This window comes from Ipomoea triloba, chromosome 3 (genome assembly GCF_003576645.1).
Source record: "Ipomoea triloba cultivar NCNSP0323 chromosome 3, ASM357664v1".
Classification (NCBI taxonomy): Eukaryota; Viridiplantae; Streptophyta; class Magnoliopsida; order Solanales; family Convolvulaceae; genus Ipomoea; species Ipomoea triloba.
Window position 1 is genome coordinate 2,559,937 of NC_044918.1, and position 20,735 is coordinate 2,580,671.

Consider the following 20,735-nt stretch of genomic DNA (forward strand, 5'->3'; position numbering starts at 1 on the left):
GAGAAAACCGGATTTGAATTGGAAGATGGATTGGAAATTTATATGCTCCAGTACATTACCATAATGTGAGAATATGTGTGATCAACGCCTCAGAATCAAAGGGATGGGGGTTTCATGAAATCCCATCCTTTAATTGTGAATAGGGTGAATTTTGGCGCAACTAACGCACAACATGAATAATAACTAACCCAACTAACGTTTCTGGTTTCTGGATTTGGTCTGCCTTTTTTCTAATTTTGTACCCTTTTCCAAGCTTTCCACTTTCATGGCATTGGAATGCTATTTTTTTGTTGTTGCTGTTACTATGCCAAGAATGCTGAAACTCAAAAGCTACTACCTTACTACCTAATAAGTTAACTTATTAAAATTAAGGTGTTTTGCCAAAGACCTTATGGTCTAGTGGCACCGGGTGTCCCGGTTTACACTCTCACATGATGATGGAAGTGAACACTCTCACATGGATGATGGGTGGATTCGAGCCTCAGTGGTCCCCCACATGGATGATGGGAGTGGGTTCGAGCCTCAGTGGAGGTAACTGTTGACTCTTCGTGCTCAGTAATTTGAGAAAGTAGCACAGATACTACATTGTAATAAAAAAAAATTAAGGACGACGATGTTGTCAGTAATTTGTCTTCCAAAGATAAAATTAATTTTCGTTGGGCCAATGATATGTTGCAAGATCGCTTTGATTCTTGATGTCATGGCCAATTAACATTGCACAAGCTAGCTAATGGATTGAAATTGGCCAGGACAACTGAGATTTAAATGGAGGACTCAAAAATGACAAATTTATAACTTTACTCAAATCATAATTTGTTAAAGAATTAATAACAACTTACCATCATAGCTCTAAACTATACCTTCTACATCCTCAATCATACAATAAATATGAAATGAATATATTCTCTCTTTTATTGAATTACCATTACTAAACTTTAAAGAAAATGTTATGATATCTTGTACATATTTTGTATTTGATAAAATTCTATAATTCTTTTTAATATTTTTTGGTAAAGCAAAAATGTAAAGCGTATCAATCAAGAATGCTCGGTACATTAGCCAAATGTACTTTTCCTTTCATGAATTAATGCTAACAAAGGACACTTGTTAAGGATATTAACTGAACATTAAATTTTGTGTATTGGTTAAGAAAGAGACCCATAACTAAGAGCATCAATGTGAATTGAAACTTATCCATAACGTGTGAATTATTCAGGATTTATTTGGGAGAGAATTTGGAGTGTGTGAATTATTTTGCTATTTTTTATTTTTTATTTTACATTTTATATCGTGATAGTGATAGTGAAACATTATGATCTACACTCCGATCTTTCACGTACTCCTGTAGCCTACACTCTTACATTCCTCGCCCCTCTAAATTAAAAAAAAAAAAAAATATATATATATATATATATATATATATATATATATATATATATACACACACACACACACACACACACACATAAGAGGAGTTCAGAAAGTAATAGAGGAGTGGAGTATGAATCCACGTTGTAGAAGCTCCTTATGTAGATACTAGTATTTTATATGCACGATGCACAAAAATATATGTCAAATATTATTATGTTTGCAAGCTCAAAGTCCACCTGAATTTAATCTTGTGATCTTCCCTTAAAGAGAGCCACTGATGTGTCATCTAAGCACAAAGTGTTTGGCAAAAAAATGTTATTGAAGTAATTGGTTTATGAGACGATTAGCATTGGCTTTATGCATGTTTCTGAGAATAATCTAAGGGTGCGTTTGGTTCGCAAATGGGAATTGGAATCGAAATGGGTATCAAATACTTGGTAAGGGTAATGAGTTTTGGTGAAACTATTTAACATGTTTGGTAGTTGGGTGGAATGAGAATGATTATTAATAGTTGGGGAAAAAATAAGGAAGTGAAATAAAACCCTTATTTAATAAGGGTATGGATTTTCTCATTAATGGGGTATTCCAAACCCATAGTAGCATTTTCAAAACCTATCAACCAAATACTAGCAATCACTTTCATACCCATTCCCTATGTCTAAATCCCCCAACCAAACACACCCTAAGCATGCATGCATGCGCGTCAACAATTTAATTTACTATATATGCCTATTGCAATTAATAATATTTATTTTCTTCTCCATCATATCAATTGTATTTTCTGTTTGACCAAATTAGGTTAGCCTCTAATCCACAATTTAAGGGAATATTACACGACGTGAGACATCACATCAATGACAACAAGTGAACAAACTCACCTCGCTAGCTCCTTTTTTATAGTCTCCTCATGTGTTTAATTTAATGAAAAGAATGACATGATTTTCATTTGTCATTTCATTATATAATTCAATCTTTTGACAATACATATGTCATAATCACATATAATATATTTGTCTTGCATATTACATCTATTTTTATTTTACTTTTTTTTTTTACAAGAAAAATTCATAAACACTATTTATGACTTTCTAGTTATGAAAATTATGTTGCACTCACTCGGCCGCCTCTTCTAAGGCAACTACTTAATAAATTTGTAATTATGTGTTGATTGGATATTAGTTTTAAGAAACAACTCATTTATTCTCACATTTTTTCAATTGTTTAAATGTTTAATACATGTTACATAATAAAAATAATACGGAGTTAGCATTTTTCGTTTAGGAAAAATATTCAAAATAGCCCACCACTAAACTATAATTGAAAATGCAATTGTGTCATTCAACTACAAAAAAAGAGTAATTGGTCCTTTGAAATACTTTTTTTTCTTTTTCTTTTTTAAATATTTATTTTTTTTAGAAAAAAAAGTTCAATTTAGCCTAGTTTATTTTTTACAATAATTTCAAACATCTTAAATATCATGTTAGCGATTTTACCCATAATACCGGTTAAATTGGTCTGATTGCACTAATTTAATTTGTTTAATTTGTATTTTTAAATTAGATGAATCAATTACATTTTTGTGTATAGTTGAGTGAATATTTTAAATTTTTCCTCTCTTTATTAATTCACTATTTGAGTCTTTTGACAATAAATTAATGAAAAAACAACTTAAACATGTGCATTTAAGATAATGACGGCTAATAATATTATTTGCCGCATGCAAAAGTTAGGTTCTTCACTTGAAGTTAGCTATTAATTCTTTGACTGAAGCAGCCCACTTCCCAAACTTAAACCAATTTCCTAACAATATCTACTACTGATTATTTTGAAGGATGACTTTTTCTCTTGTCATTTTCACTTCAAAAAGAATGATTATATTGAAATTAAACAACAAGCTCTTAATGGTTCCAAAAGGTTGAATCCCAAATCCAATGACTTTCACGCCCCAGCCCAACAGAGCATCTGAGAGGATATAAATTATGGTAACTTAGCTAAACACAGATGTTAAACTCCACCTCTATGACCAACTAAGCTGTCCACGCGGGCCATAAGCTCTTAATTTAAGAGGTGACATGCAATTTTACAAGGAGAATAACTCATTTAATTACACAATTTAAACTTGTTCGAGCTGAAGAATTAATTGCACTTAAAAAAAATAGTTGCCACTTGCCCAATTACATTTCTATATATAGTTTGACCAATTTTTTTTTTAAATAAAATATTACATGGACAATATATAATTAAATGCATATGAAGTTTATTTAGTGATTTTTTAAAATTTTAGGACGACTATGCATGTTTGAGTATTATATCTAACAAATTCAAACATTAATGTGCCAAAGATTGCAGGTTGAAAGCCCAGGCCACATAAATATGCTATATCGTTAGATGTTTTGCTCACAAAAAAAAAAAAAAAAACAAACAAACAAAACAAAAAACAAAAACAAACAAAAAAAAAAAAAAACAAAAACAAACAAAAAAAAAAAAAAACAAAAACAAACAAAAAAAAAAAAAAACAAAAACAAACAAAAAAAAAAAAAAACAAAAACAAACAAAAAAAAAAAAAAACAAAAACAAACAAAAAAAAAAAAAAACAAAAACAAACAAAAAAAAAAAAAAACAAAAACAAACAAAAAAAAAAAAAAACAAAAACAAACAAAAAAAAAAAAAAACAAAAACAAACAAAAAAAAAAAAAAACAAAAACAAACAAAAAAAAAAAAAAACAAAAACAAACAAAAAAAAAAAAAAACAAAAACAAACAAAAAAAAAAAAAAACAAAAACAAACAAAAAAAAAAAAAAACAAAAACAAACAAAAAAAAAAAAAAACAAAAACAAACAAAAAAAAAAAAAAACAAAAACAAACAAAAAAAAAAAAAAACAAAAACAAACAAAAAAAAAAAAAAACAAAAACAAACAAAAAAAAAAAAAAACAAAAACAAACAAAAAAAAAAAAAAACAAAAACAAACAAAAAAAAAAAAAAACAAAAACAAACAAAAAAAAAAAAAAACAAAAACAAACAAAAAAAAAAAAAAACAAAAACAAACAAAAAAAAAAAAAAACAAAAACAAACAAAAAAAAAAAAAAACAAAAACAAACAAAAAAAAAAAAAAACAAAAACAAACAAAAAAAAAAAAAAACAAAAACAAACAAAAAAAAAAAAAAACAAAAACAAACAAAAAAAAAAAAAAACAAAAACAAACAAAAAAAAAAAAAAACAAAAACAAACAAAAAAAAAAAAAAACAAAAACAAACAAAAAAAAAAAAAAACAAAAACAAACAAAAAAAAAAAAAAACAAAAACAAACAAAAAAAAAAAAAAACAAAAACAAACAAAAAAAAAAAAAAACAAAAACAAACAAAAAAAAAAAAAAACAAAAACAAACAAAAAAAAAAAAAAACAAAAACAAACAAAAAAAAAAAAAAACAAAAACAAACAAAAAAAAAAAAAAACAAAAACAAACAAAAAAAAAAAAAAACAAAAACAAACAAAAAAAAAAAAAAACAAAAACAAACAAAAAAAAAAAAAAACAAAAACAAACAAAAAAAAAAAAAAACAAAAACAAACAAAAAAAAAAAAAAACAAAAACAAACAAAAAAAAAAAAAAACAAAAACAAACAAAAAAAAAAAAAAACAAAAACAAACAAAAAAAAAAAAAAACAAAAACAAACAAAAAAAAAAAAAAACAAAAACAAACAAAAAAAAAAAAAAACAAAAACAAACAAAAAAAAAAAAAAACAAAAACAAACAAAAAAAAAAAAAAACAAAAACAAACAAAAAAAAAAAAAAAAACAAACAAACAAAACAAAAAACAAAAACAAACAAAAAAAAAAAAAAAACACAAAAAACAAAAACACAAAAACATTGGTAATAGCTGAAAACTCAAATGATATGATAAATATATGTTGTGTTTTTTAACAATCACAAATTAATGAATTAGTTATGTGTGTGACTGTGCAGGGCAGAAACGAAGACCAAATTAAAACTAAAAGCTGTTGAAACGGAGAGGATTTTTGGTATAGTGGGTGAACTAAACCTAGTATTTTTATTATAGTTATATTAAAAACAGAAATTCCATAGGCTCATCAATCATCATCATCCACTGAAGTTCGTTTAACAGAATTCTCCTTGGCACTACTTGAAAGTCAGAAGTGCTACTAAAAATTTCATCCAAAGATTTTGTTTGACATTATTATATATTATTATATTGTTCTTGATGGTGTAGTAGTTGCATGAGCTATGTGCATGGGTTAAGACGTTTGAACAATATATTATTATATTGTTCGTCAACAAAATCGCTCAAATGTCGTTAGATACAAAGGCATTTGGATCATTTTTATACAAAGTGAGTTGATCCTGCTATATTTTTATGTTTATTTAAAAAAAAATGTAATTGAAGACTAAAATGTCTTTATTTTTAACGGCATTGAAATAATTTTATAGATAGAGGGACAAAAATGTTCATGTCACAATAATATTATGACCAAATGTGAATGTTCTGATAAAAAAGGACTAAAAGTGGATTGTCACATATAAATGGACAAAAATGAAATAACACTATAATTTAACTTTTCTAGAGAATTAAAACAATCAACATAATTTAATTTAATTTAAATTCCAAGCTAGCTAGCTCCTGGTTGATTTGGCAGTTCTAATTCACAGTGGGGAAGCACTGAAGCGATGATGCATCTCATTCGAGACAAGGATGGATATGAATGATGAAAAGGAAATTATACGACAGGCATCTCATTCAAGACAAGGATGGATATGAATGATGAAAAGGAAATTATACGACAGGCATCTCATCTAAGTTCCAGCCAGCTGGCCGGTTGATTAAGTCATTGCATGAAAATTTTCAGAAATTAAAGGACAATCATTTTAATCATTACATCAACTTAATTTGTGTTTTTTAAGGAAATTCGTAGTTACCATAAATCCTCGGTTCTATATAATAATCTACAAACCAAATAGGAAAGTGACAACTAAATTGAAATAGTGTTAGTAATAATTAAATTTATCTTTTTTTTTTTTTTACAAAAACCATACTTTATCTGCTTGGTCATCCTCATTTTTTAATATAATTTGAAAACAATTTCTTATTCACTCATTATTCATTTTAAGCATATAATATATCAAAAATTAATACATCAAAATAATAACCTAAACTGCTATTTTTGCCAAATTTTCCAATAATTACTTTGGCCCTGTTTGGTAAATGGATGTTGGCTGATTGAGTTGGCTGTTTGGGTTAGAAGGTATGATTTGTTGATAATATTAGTTGATTGTAGAAAGTTGTTTGATAAATTAGCTGTTAGCTGATAGCTGTTTAGTATAATTTCTTTCCTCAAAAAGCTAATTAAAAATGCTACTTTGAGTAGCCTTTTGAATTTTAACATTTGGGAGTTACAAAAAGCTTATTAACCAAACAACTAATAATGGTCAAATAAGCCAAAATTGACTGATAGGCTGATTATTTACCAAACAGGGTCTTTTATCTTCTCAAGTCCAAGAGAGAAACCATCGTGGAGCCGACATGATATTGTACTGTATCCCTACAATAGTAATAAGCAAACTACCTAGTACCTACCATATATTTCCAACAAAAAGAGCAGAACATGTGAAGGCATGTGCAAATAGAGCTGATTCGTTTGTTTGACTTGGGGCAATCGACAAGCATGCTTCATATTTATGGCCATGTCTCAGAATTGAAAAAGATCAAACATAGGGTTAGGTCATAGGTGTGCTAGCTTCTGGATAGCACTGCAGATTTATCTGGCCGGGTTTTGGAAAACTAGCTAGCCATTGTTATTCTACATCGAGTTGATACTCTGGCCAATGCAAACATTCAGCTCCAAATAAATTCAAATGGTCTTCACAAATGCAGATTTCTACAAACTTGCTCATACCATCGATGCAGATATCTCACATCGGTTTCACAAGACATTGTAGAGTGGTATTTAAACTCCACTCATAATAAGTTAATTTTTGTGGTGAAGTTAGGATCATCACTTGAGTGTTGAATCATGCATTTGGTGTGCTCGTATTTAATAAGGTTCAAAGAAAACTGAGAAGAGTTTGTTGCTTTTGTTTAAAAAAAAAAGGTAAGTAGTCAACAATAAAATAAATTTATTTTTCTACCTAACAAAATAAGCTCATTCGTGCATGCCAAGCACCTTGTGCTCAAATTGCATGTAGTGACGTGACTCTCCCATATGGGAGGTCATGAGATCGAGCCTGAGGTGAATTGACTCTTTGAGCTTCAATAGGTTGAGAAAGTATAGATGAACAGATACTACAATGTAATAGGGTCGATTGTATTAAAAAAAAACTCATCTGTGTATATATTCTTTTTTCCTCTTGTTTAATTTATTTCTTTCCATGTAAACACACAATTAAGTCTATTTTTTCTACATAACAAAAACGAATATGAGTCATGTCTAATAGATGAGTGCATATATATACAAATTGTGTGCATTAATAAACAAGTTCACAATTTGACCACAAATATAATAAAACCAACATGAGTGCAGATCCTTGGAACCCCGGCCCACACAAATGGCACATACATAAGAGCACACACAATAACACATGTTTGCACATGAACCTAAAGACAAAAACAACATAACGTTAAGATTTTTCTAGAAGTTACAATTGAGAAAAATAACTTAAAAGACGAATTTATAGTGAAATAGCTAGTGAAGGGACTATGCAACTTAGATTTTTTTTTTTCTTTTTAAGCATATTGATGCATGCCGATGCACTAGCCTTATGCCATTTTGGTTGCAATTTGGAAGGGGGAGGTGCATGGCCACGTGCACAAATGAGTAGCTACTTGTGCACCTTTTTCTAATGAGCTTTTGAAATCATCATTATAGAATAGTTGTGCAGTATTCTCTAGTGTATTGTCGGCTAGAGAAAAATGGTGGACTTTACTCATGACTCATTTTGTGTAGGGATTACATTATTATTTTTTTGATAAATCAAAGAAAATATTAAAATGTGCGTACCAAATACCAAAAAGAGATATAAAAATATAAAACAAAAAGAAGAATGATAATATCAATAAAAATTGGGATTATGTAATAAATAAAATAGGTCGGCCCACTCCTTGACGAATCTCTAAAATTTGAGTGTATCATCTTATATTACGAAATAACCATCAAAAATTTAAGTGTATTTCACTACACGTGTTACAAAATATGATAGACTTAACGCGTTGTCAAAAATTTAAGTCTATCTCACTACACGTGTTACAAAATAGGATAGACTTAACACATTTTGACAATAATAGACTCAAATTTTAGAGATATAAAAATAGAAAACAAAAAGAATAATGATAATATCAATAAAAATTGGAATTATGTAATAAATAAAATAGGTCGGCGAATATCTGAAATTTGAATTGATTATTTTATATTACGAAGTAACCGTACAAAATTTAAGTCTATTTCACTACATGTGTTACAAAATAGGATAGACTTAACGCGTTGTCAAAAATTTAAGTCTATCTCATTTTACGTGTTACAAAATAAGATCGACTTAACGCGTTTTGATAAGAGTGCGGATTCAAGAATAGATATTTCTAACGAGCGAATAACGGCGCCGAGTCCGCCGAATTCTCGTGAATTAAGGAGGGAGAGAGAGATCAGATAGTGACATATGGCTGCTTTACTCGGCGACGATGGACGGGGCTATGAGCTGGCCCGGAAGCTGGAAAGCCTCGGCGTTTGGCGTTCTTGGCTCGGCGACTCACTTTACCCCCCTTTCGCTCGCTTCCTCTCTACGCCCACCACATGGGAAGCCTTCATGCGAACCGACGATTCCAAGACTAAGGCTCAAATTCAGCTCCAGCTCCGTGTTCGAGCTCTTCTCTTCGATAAAGCTTCAATCGCTCTCTACCTTCGCTCTGATCAATCTTCTTCGTCTTCGTCGTCTCTGGTTTCTAAGCTAAACCCTAATTGTAAGCGCTCTCTATCTGTATGTGTGTGCGCATTTATTAAACGCCTCTAATTTAGTTTCCGGGTTTCTAATGTGTCATCGTCTTGTTTTATTTTACTCCTGTGAAATTATTTTCAAATATAAACAATTGGTATTTTCCTAGATTTGCAATTGCATGGTGATGATCTGTATTTCACTCTGGAGAATTCTTCTCAAGATGTTGCTGCTACAAACGCTACGTCATCAAAGGTTAGTTTTTGATGGTGTGTAGACAAATTGTTTAATTGTTCCTTGTTCTTTGAAGCCATTTCTTGTGCAGTTAAGTGGGAAGAGAGTCTACAGAAGGTGAGGTTAATTGGGTAACATGAATTTGATAGTAGCATTTTTTATGTCTCAAGCACCAAGATGTGGGTTTGCCACACTTTATGAACAATTGTTTTTGTGAGATAGGAATGATAGCTGTACTTTGTTGTTTTGCTTTGGTGACATAGTCTTTTCGACTTTTCTTAACCAAAGTAATACTCCATGCTCCATGCTTTTTGTCATGTGTTCTAACCAAAGTAACACTCCATGCTTTTTGTCTTGTCTTGAAGTGATAGAGAACTAGTAGATGAACTTGCCATAAATGTATTGCCTGTCAACTTTTATTAATAAGCTAATCGCTCTTTAAGTAGCTCCATAACATTTGGAACTTTATTATGGAGCTTTATTTATGCTCTGTAGGATTCATATTTTCCTGTTTTTCACATGTTATTAATGGAAATGTTCCATTAGGGGTGTGCACAATCCAGTGAAAAATTGTTAATCGATTGAACTGAAAAATTTCAGCTAACCGTTTTTTAACTGAAATATTTGGGTTCTGTGAATTTTTTAAAATTTTGGTTATCGGTTAATTTGGTTCAAAAGTTTTAGTTAACTGAATTGTGTATGTGTGTATATATATGTTTTAATATTTTTTTTAATAATTCATATATCATACTACTATACTAGTTTTTCAATTTTTATCATTTATATATTGATGTAATGATTATTTTGTGGTGTGAAACTAGATTGAAAATTTTTATTTATAAAATTTAATGATTTTAAAATTGTACTAGAATATTTCAGTTAATTGGTTAACCACTGATTAATTGGAAAAAAATTTGGTTCGGTTAATTTGGAAATAGAAAGTTTGGTTCAGTTGATGGTTAGGACATTTTGCAAATTCGGTTAATACGGTTCGGTAATAAACCAAATGAACACCCCTATGTTCTATGCACCCCCTTTCTTTTCTTGTTATTTGAAAATAAAGTTTTGCTTCAGTTTCTTTTCACAAAGTGAATATAAATTTGGGATATCTATTCAGTTTGATTCTATGTCACAAAACATTGGTGCTTTAATGATTCTGCTGAAATGTTTTCAGGTTCAACCCAAGTCAAATTTTGGTGTTGGATCAAGGTACAGTGAAAAAGAAACTGATTTTGCATCGCAGCAGTTTAAGGTTGAAGATTTACCGACAAGTTGGTATGACCAATTCTTTGAGAAATTCAAAGCCAGTAAATCATACAAGATGTCATTTGGGGATAGGGAAGCAGAAAAACGAACACCAGAGATGATGGCTGTTTATCTTAGAGTTCTTGAGAATCATAAGAGGAAGAGGGCCGCTTTTAGGGGAGATCAGAGTTTTGGTTTTGGCATGTTGGATGATGGACCAACCAAGCAATCAAACTTGGTTTTGGATGGCAGTAGTGTACTTGATCAAGAGACATCTTTTTTCCCTGAAATAATGTTTTCTTTGAATTGTGTCCCTGACAGTGCAATATTAAAGTCAAGCCAAGGGGAAGAAACCCAGAGAGTGGAGTTTAAAGGGGTTCTGGATACTTTACCTCAGATAATGACAAAGAGTCCTATTATGATTGAGAGGCTTGGCATCAGACCTGAGTACATGGAACAAGGAGGAAATCAAAGCCGTGGAAAGAATGGGTTTGAGGGGAGCAGGAAAGTTCTTGGTGCAGAGCAAGCATCAAAATTGTCAGAAAAAGTTGTAGCTCAGTTACTAACAAATGTTGGATTCGAAGCTTCTTTAGAAGTTCCGTTAGAAGTTCTGGCTCAATTGCTGAGTTGCCATATTGGTAAATTGGGGCGTATCTTAAAACTCCTTTCTGATAGTTATAGAAAACAGTGTTCGGCCATTGAGCTACTGAAGATGTTCCTTCAAACAGCTGGGCATGGGTTAGTGTAATGTGTTGGCCACTAGTGCATGTTTAACTTATAAATTGCCATATTATAAAAGTAATTTTATACCTTTGTTTTGTTGGCTCTGAAAAAAATTACCATCTGTGTTAAAAAGTAATTTCATTGCTGATACTTGTATTATTATTGTTAAACAGTGAGCCCTTCTCTCAAAACACTAACAATTATTATTATTATTATTATTATTATTAATTATTATTATTATTATTATTTTGTTTAATACTTTTTTACATCTGAATGTATGTGAAGATAGTAATTTTTGAATTGGGATATTCAATTTGGTCTACTTTTTCATCTATTTATTTATGTTTTGGTCTTCACAATTTTAATGTTATTTGATCTGCTTTTTAATAGTACCTCACCAATATGAGAAGTGCAATAATAGCTTGTGTTTGCCTTTTCTGAGTATTTTGTCCATTTTCCCCTGCATTTTCAGTAATCTAGGAGCCTTGGCTGAGCTTGTAAAGGATAACAGTAGGAATATTACCCATCAAACTCCTCAGCAACAACAAGGATTTCAGGCACAGTTGCAACAGCCTCAGCACCAAGCTCCGATTCGGCAGCCCCAGCAGGTATTAGAGACTGAATAAGTTGACTTTGTTTTGTTATTATTATTATATTATTAATTAAACTACTTTTAATTAATAGACATTAAAAATTACATAGTCTAGCATTCCTATTATCGTTGTTGAGACTTCATTTTATGACTTTCATAGTCTGGGACACATAATTTTAAGTTTATTACGATGGAAGGAATGGGATATGTGGTCTTTCTTCTTGGTGCATCCAAGAAAAATAGGAGTATTTCATAATTTTGAACTGTTGTCTCAAGTTCAAAAAAGCTAGAAGATTGGTTCGTTAAGATTTGATCTCAAGAACAATTTTCTTTATGGAAGTATTATACTCAAGGTTCTCAAGTCTCCAAATGTTATGATCATGGGCAAACGCACGCATCAAAGGGCGATTAACACTACTGCGGGTTGCCTATGTTGAGAGATGAATTGAGAGAACGAGGAAAGTAAGGCAAATAGCTGTATGTAATGGAGAACAAAATACTAGGAAATCTTTTAGAGAGTTTTTCTCCTCTTTGTTCAACTTAACTTCTTGCTTGTTTTATTTACTTTCAAAATTCCCCTTTATGGACCTAGAAGTTACAAGCATGCAACTTTAATAAAAGGAAATGAATAGAAATTGCCACAACTCTAGGAGAATAAAATAAGCAACTACTAAAAGGAAATAAAATAAAATAAAATCTTCAATCAAGAATACTTTGAATAAATCCTTCTCATTTGCGATCAATCTTCTTGATTTGTTGCCTTGTGATGGTAATACTTTCCTATGCATCATTACACCCCTAAAAGGATCCAATACATTATGCTTGTCCTCAAGCTTGAAATTATGAAATTGGTGTTAGAAGTCATGTTAGACATGACCACGGTTCCAGTTTTGGAAATGGACGAACCGGAATCGGAACCTTAATATAAGGTTCCAATTCTAACCGTTTTTTTTAAAAAATGTTTTGTTATCTAGTATATATATAATATGTTTTGTTATTTAGTGTATAGAAAATATATCTAATATTTATATATATATATATATATATATATAATTTATGGCCACTTTGCAGTAGCCATGAATCATGGCTGCTGCCAACTGCATGTGCCTTTTTTTTTTTTTTTTTTTTTTTTTTTTTTTTTTTAATTTTTTTTTTTTATGGTTCTGGAACCCTAACCGGAACCGTTCGGTCGGTTCCGGTTTGGTTAGCACAGTACACGGTTCTGTTCAAACAGTCCGGTTCAAACCGAACCGTGGTCATACCTAGTCATGTAATGACTACCAAGTGGCATTGTCTTGTGAGAATCCTTTCTAGTGAGGTAGTAAATCTGAAGGTCCGCGATTAAGATGCCCCTTTGTAATTTCTAGTGATTGTAAAACAAATCAATCATAGGCGAATGGTGGGAGAGCTAGGGCATTAGACTGAATTGTTCCCTAGAATTCCTTTAACTTTGAAACATTGAAATCAATAAGAAAATCTAACTTGGTGTGCTCGTTAGACACAATGCGCTTTGGTATACCATGAAGGTTGATGATGTTGTTGTAGAAAGTGATGGCTATGAAAATAGCGTAAGTGTAGATGTGCTAGAGCCATGAAATGCACATATTTAGATAGTCGATCAACAACTATCAAGAGAGCAGATTTACCCCTTTAGGAAGTCCTTCAACGACAGCCATGGAGATATGGTTGCAAAAGTCTTACCGGTGTGTGCTCCCCCATTTGTTTTTTTTTTTTTTTTTTGGGTAGGTTGCACAATTGGTGACAAATTGCTAACGAAGGAGTGCATGCATGGCCACCAATAAAACTCCCTTTTTATCCTATTATTGTCTTTTGAATCTCTTAGTGGGAAGAATTGTGGATGTTAGCTCATACCATTGTAATCATAGTCGAGGTAGGAAATAAAGATTATCCCATTATTTCGGAACAAGATTTCACCCAAAACAACCCATTGCCCATTCATATTGTTGTTGGCCAACATTTAATGTTTATAACCTTCTTAGGAGTCACACAACTCAGTGCAAATAGCATTCAATAATTCCAAAAATTGCATGGTGATGAAAAAATAGTGCTTTGGTCTTTGTTTTGGTGAGACAGAGCATCTATTGTTGTGGGCTATAGGAGATACTTATGGCTCTAATGGTCGGTTTTGATGGTGAAGGAACAATGACATAGGTAGTGTTGCTAATGCCAAATGGTTTGGGTCAACCCTATCAATTAAGTCGAATTTGTAGGTCAAAAGCTTAATATGTTTACTTTTTATTGAAAAAGGTAGCATGTTTGCCATTCTTATTGTAATATATGGTGCCCAGTCTAATCTCATAAATGTTGCATTCCACTATGAAAGTAACATTACATTTAGGAAGTTGAAGTACTAGGTTGTTGATAATGGTTGTTTAAGTTTAGTGAAAGCTTTCTTGATCTCAGAATTCCACAAGAAGGAATTCTTTTTAATAAGTTAGTTAATTTAGGAGCTATAATCCATAATCCTTTATAAAATTGCGCTAAAAACTTGCTAAGCCAAGGAATTCTTGCAATTAGGTTACAAAGTTTGGTTGTGGCTAGTCCACAATAGCTTTTATTTTGCCATCATCTGTGGCTACCCCTTTGTCCTTGATAACATGACCAAGGTAACTTGTGAGTTTCCTATAATGCACTTGGAATGTTTGATACAAAGTGCAGTCATAATAATACAAGTGGTGAAAATGTTCTGACAAACTTGCGTAAATATGGCTTAAGTACCTTATTCATGAGTGCTTGGAATGTGGATTGAACATTGGACGGACCAAATGACATGACAAAGGGCTCAAAATACCCATGACACGTTTAGAAAGCCGTTTTTCCATGTCTTCAAGATGTATCCAAATCTAATGATAGTTGAAGTGTTAATCAAGCTTGGAAAATATTTCAATATTGTGTAGTTCATTGAGTCGTTCATCAATCACCGTAATGGGAAATTTGTCTTTCACTGTCCAAAGTTTAATTCTCTACAATCCACGTAGAAATACCATGTGTCTTACTTCCTAACCAATAGTACTGGCGATGGAAACAGAGACTGGCTCGGGCAATTGTAAGCATTTCATTGCACTCTCTCTGTATTTCATCCAAAATACCCATGACACGTTTAGAAAGCCGTTTTTTCCATGTCTTCAAGATGTATCCAAATCTGATGATAGTTGCTTGGAAAAATATTTCAGTATTGTGTAGTTCATTGAGTCGTTCATCAATCACCGTAATGGGAAATTTGTCCTTCACTGTCCAAAGTTTAATTCTTTACAATCCACGTAGAAATGCCATGTGTCTTACTTCCTAACCAACAGTACCGGCGATGGAAACAGAGACTGGCTCGGGCGATTGTGAAGCATTTCATTGCACTCTCTTTGTATTTCATCTTTCAACATTTGATTTGAAGACATCTATAAACCCTAATTGCCATTGGCATAGTTGCCCATGTTAAGGCACTATGCGCTACTTAGGAGGGCGCCTAGGATGAAAAAAAACAGTGAAACCAATGAACAATTTTGCATTGCCGCATACCACATCATTCATAATTAATCATTTAATTGATTTAATAATTTTAATTCATTCTCCACATACACTGCGCCTTTGCTCCTTTTCCCAACTCACAACCTATTAATTTATATTAAGCAAATAAACATTGAAGGGAATGATGGCTTAAAGCATTAAAACCCACAAGTCACACGTCCACAACCATTCAAGTCAGAAAAAAAAAAAAATTGAAGTGAAGAACTTGGCGATGACTATGAGCTTGTGGTGGTGACTCGGCGAAGTACTAGTGAGATAACTACATGTCGGGTTTTGTTCGATTCGATACTAAGCTAATTGACTAGTTTCGAAGCTTACTAGCAATGGTTGATGGGGCGACAGGTGAGAGCTGAGAGGAGTTGATGATCATCGATTGGGCAATGATGATGAGTTGCCTAGTTGGGCGATGAGTTGATGACCATTGATTGGTTTGTGGGAGCCAAAGATGATGATGAGTTGCGGGCTAAGGGAGTAAGGGGCAATGTTTGTGGGCTGATGATCTGAGGTGCAATTCATCTCTTTCTTCTCTTTTCCATAGCAATTTGCTTTGTTATTTAGGGTTAGTTTTGAAACAAACCAATTAAAAAAAATGAAATTGGTTTATTTGGCCTCGTTGGCTACCTAGTCTAATGGCTGCCTACTAGGCTACTAGGCACTTAACATGGAAATCCCCTCAACCTAGGGGCGCATAGGGCCTAGGCGGCACCTAGGCCAACTTTTGCAACATTGATACTAGCAAAACCTTGATCACATGGCCGTGGGAGAGGAAGCTAGGAAACATCATGAAAGATATCCCTCAAAATTGGTTAGCGTTGCTACCAAGTTCTCTATTCTCGGTTACACGTTGTGCATGGATGAAAGTTGCATCAAGGAATCCCCCATCCATGATATGCGTTTGCCATTCTATAAAAATGACATCTATAATCTCTCACAATCCCAATAATCAAGGTTTAAAAAGGCGGATGCGTGCATCAAGGCGTTTCTTAATGCTGAGGCGAGGCGTAAGCCTCAATTTTTATCAAAAGATATTAATAACCTTCTTGTTGCACCCTCCTTGATAACCTTTTCACGGTAATTTTATAACACATTTATAGGTTTTCTTTTTTTGACCTTATGCACTTCACATTAAGCTTCTTCGGTCTTTGCTCTGAGTCGTGAACAAGTTTCTTCGGTTTTCACAAGTTGATTTCTTCCCGATTTCTTCCCATTTCATTTTTTTTCTTCTTCTACTAATTAGGGTTGGGTTAGATTGGGTCATCTCCTATTGGACTCTAGGAAAATAAATGGAGTCTAAATCAACTAAATTTATAGGCACGCTCCTTGATAACCTTTTCACAGTAATTTTATTACATATTTATAGGTTTTCTTTTTTTGACCTTATGCACTTCACATTAAGCTTCTTCGGTCTTTGCACTTTGAGTCGTGAACAAGTTTCTTCGGTTTTCACTAGTTGATTTCTTCCCGATTTCTTCCCAGTTCATGTTTTCTTCTTCTTCTAATTAGGGTTGGGTTAGATTGGGTCATCTCCTATTGGACTCTAGGAAAATAAATTGAGTCTAAATCAACTAAATTTATAGGCCCGCCTTAAACACGTGTTGAGGCACATGAAAGGCGTACGCCTCTACTTCAGCCTAAGAGGCGTATGCCTCAACACCTTTCTTGTAGAGCACTGAGGCGAGCCTCAAAACCGCCATTTTAAACTATGGCGCCAAGTTTTAAAAAGGCGGAGGCGTGCCTCAAGGCGTTTTGTAATGCTGAGGCGAGGTGTAAGCCTCAATTTTTATCAAAAGATATGAATAACCTTCTTGTTGTACCCTCCTTGATAACCTTCTCACGGTAATTTTATAACATGTTTATAGGTTATCTTTTTTTGACCTTCATGCACTTCCCAGTATGCGTCTTCGGTCTTTGCACTTTGAGTCGCGAACAAGTTTCTTCAATCTTCACAAGTTGATTTCTTCCCGATTTCTTCCCAGTTCACTTTTTTTCCTTCTAATTAGGGTTGGGTTAGATTGGGTCATCTCCTATTGGGTTCTAGGAAAATAAATTGAGCCTAAATCAACTAAATTTATAGGCACACCTCAAATGCGTGTTGAGGCACTTGAAAGGTGTACGCCTCTACATCCCTAAGAGGCGTATGCCTCAGCACCTTTCCTTTATGCCTCTGTGCTCACCTCAAACTGCCTTTTTAAACTATGCCAATATATAGGGCCTATCATACACAACCATTTAATGCCAAAAAAGCTTGATGCCCACTAATGAAAGGATATACATATTTGTAGCAAATGAAATTCCCTCTTGTTGTAAAGTGACACCTTCCCTAATGCCTGTGCTAGTAATTCTTTCACCATTCATTATAGGTACTTGTAGTTCAGCATGCTTAAAGGCAGGAATTTCGAGATGTCACATGGTATCTTTGTTGATAAAGTCGTGTGTGTTGATCGTGACACCTGCTATTTGGGCTCGGAGTCTCATCATTTGGGAGGGATATCTTTGGTTCTTTAGAATCACCCTCATTGTCTTCTTCATTCTCTTCAAAGCCAAGTATATAAGCTGTTGTTTGTATCAGTAGTGTTGAACCCATGTCTCATCACAATTGTAGTGTTTTCCCAACCTCTGTCGTTCCATCATTTCTTTCAGCAAGAGCTGCTCAATACAATTGGGTTGGAACATAGATTGCTGCTTTACTATAATGGAGTTGTTGGGTTGAAACTAGTGTCATGGTGTTTATGTGCTAAACAATTGCGTTTTTCTAGCGTAATCCTAGGCCATATAAATTGCTTCATTCAAAAGCATGATGGTATGTTTCTTTTGACATCAATATGGAGGAATTGATCTAAGCTTGTTGGAAATAATACACCTGTTGGTCGTAACGGGATTTATCTGTGCAAGCATTGTTTGGTATTCGTCAATGTAGTTGTCGAGATGCTTGCTGATTTCTTTTAGTTTTGCCATTTGCCCATTTCCCCTAGAGGGTTAAGGCTACGGGGCAGTCCAAAACAGCAATCTCTGAAGGTTTGCCACGAGAGTTGCTGGCCATCTCAACCCATTTGGAGTAACAAAGTTTTCATGTCTCAGTCATGCTGTTGTGTCCACTTTCTCTTGCTTTGATGTATATGCACTTGGCAAAATAGAGTTTGCCGTGGTGGAGCCAAACTAGGGTGCCTTCTTTGCCCAAGAAATTTGGGAACTCCCACTTAGTTTTGCGAGTTTACGGCAAAGTCTAGGGTTGGTGTGAGGAGATGAATGTGGTTGGAGTCAATGGTAAAATGATGGTTGATGTTTTTGAAGAACACGGTGGGCTGATCTGTTTGGTTAACAGAGATTCCACCAACTTGCCCAAGTTATCAATTGTGCTGACAGAGTTTGGATTGAGTCTGCTACGACCTCCATTTTTAGATGTTTGTATGGATTGCACTGAAGTTTGGAGAGCCCTGACCTTGGCTTGCACTGTTTTGATATTGCCCATGTCGATGCCCAGCAACAAAACCAAAATGATATGATTGTAGGCAAAATCACACACATCATAGAGTGATTAACACTACTGGAGGATGTTTACTGGTTGCCTGTGTTTGAGAGTTGAATTGAGTGGATGAGATAAGGAATGCAAATAGCTGAACGTAGTGGAGAACAAAATACTGGGAAATGTTTAAGAGAGTATTCTTCATCTTTGTTTGACTTAACTTGCTTGTTTTATTAGCTTTCAGAATTCCCCTTGTAGACCCAGGGGTTACAACTTACTGAGCATGGAACTTTAATAAAAGGAAATGAATAGAAGCCACAACTCCAGGAAAAAAATAAGTAACAACTAACAGGTAAAAGGAAATAAAATAAAATATAATATACAATTAAGGATGCTTGGAATCAATCCTTGTCATTTGCGATCAGTTCTCTTGATTTGTCCTGATTTTCTGCCTTGCATGCTAATACTTTCCTATGAATTCATCTGCATAACACTTTGTGAATGCCATTATAGGCAAAAGTGAGTGAATATTGGTACTGGGCCAAACCTGAGGGGACGGCTTCTGCCCCATTTCTTTGTGCCTGTTATTTAGATTTATATTCCTATTGCCTTCCACATTCTACCATGAACGATTTATCCATTTTGTTGGAGTACAGGTTGTTCTACTCTGTTTTGCTACTTATTCTGTTGTTTTATAGATTAACTTGTTTGTCACTATGCAGATCCTAAGGCAAATGCATCCTCAGATGCCGCAGATGATTAATCCTCAAAATGTGTCAATACAGCAACAGCAGCAGCAGCAATGGGAAAGAATGCGTAGACGCCAGCAATCAACCCCTCGCCCTGGTGGTATGGGTGCAAACATGAATGTGAACAGCATGAATATTGAGAAGGACAGGCCACTGGTTGAAGTAAAGCTCGAAAATCCTAGTGAATTTCCAATAGATAATACAAGTAATGCTATTAATGCAATGAGTGCCAGAAATAGCCAGTTACTTCAAATGCAGCAGCTTCGTCAGCAACAATTTGCAGCAATGCAAGCTAGCCATTCTCAAAGTGGAAACCAGTTTAGGCCAATGGCTAATCCTCAAATTCCTCAAGTTCACTCACCGTAAGAGATCTTTCCGTCTCTCTGTGTCTCTTTTGATCTCTATAATGAACACTCCCTAACAGCTGCTGAGATATTATTTGCTATATTATATGCTGGATAAGTGGATATTGAATGCTTCAAGTTCACGTGTGTTTCAGGAATATGGGAATGGTTAGGGCACCACCGGTGAAGGTTGAAGGTTTTCAGGAGTTGATGGGCGGGGATCCTTCAATGAAGCATGATTCTGAAGAAAATAAGCTTACTTCCCCAAAGTAGTAGTATGATATGCACCAAACAACAAATTCAATTAGGCGCAAGAGTTATGTATCTGTAGCTTATATGTAATGTTTGTACTGTACCATACTTTGTTCCGCATTACATAACAATTTATATAGAAAGAGATATTTATATAACAATTTATATAGAAAGAGATACATGCTGTATGTATATCTTCTTACTTTTAACTGTAGAAATTATGTGGACAGAAGCACAGTAGAGATATTGTGACGACTATAGAACTGTTGGATATCAATGTCTACTAA

At 33.3% G+C, this 20,735-nt stretch overlaps 1 protein-coding gene across 1 annotated transcript; it reads left to right on the top strand.

Moving 5' to 3' along the window:
- The first annotated feature begins 8,956 nt into the window (after positions 1–8,956).
- LOC116013347 lies at positions 8,957–20,735 on the top strand. The gene is made up of 6 exons (XM_031253039.1): positions 8,957–9,331; positions 9,473–9,558; positions 10,712–11,520; positions 11,978–12,113; positions 19,826–20,214; positions 20,352–20,735. Exons 1-6 carry the CDS (start codon positions 9,031–9,033, stop codon positions 20,467–20,469), a joined length of 1,839 nt encoding a protein of 612 aa, XP_031108899.1. The 5' UTR covers positions 8,957–9,030; the 3' UTR covers positions 20,470–20,735.

What these genes read in the sequence shown, in the direction of transcription:
- LOC116013347 (XM_031253039.1), top strand. Translation starts at nt 9,031, where the DNA reads ATGGCTGCTTTACTCGGCGACGATGGACGGGGCTATGAGCTGGCCCGG. An exon ending in CAAACGCTACGTCATCAAAG is followed by an intron (nt 9,559 to 10,711) that starts GTTAGTTTTTGA and finishes AAATGTTTTCAG; the next exon opens with GTTCAACCCAAGTCAAATTT. An exon ending in ATTCCTCAAGTTCACTCACC is followed by an intron (nt 20,215 to 20,351) that starts GTAAGAGATCTT and finishes CGTGTGTTTCAG; the next exon opens with GAATATGGGAATGGTTAGGG.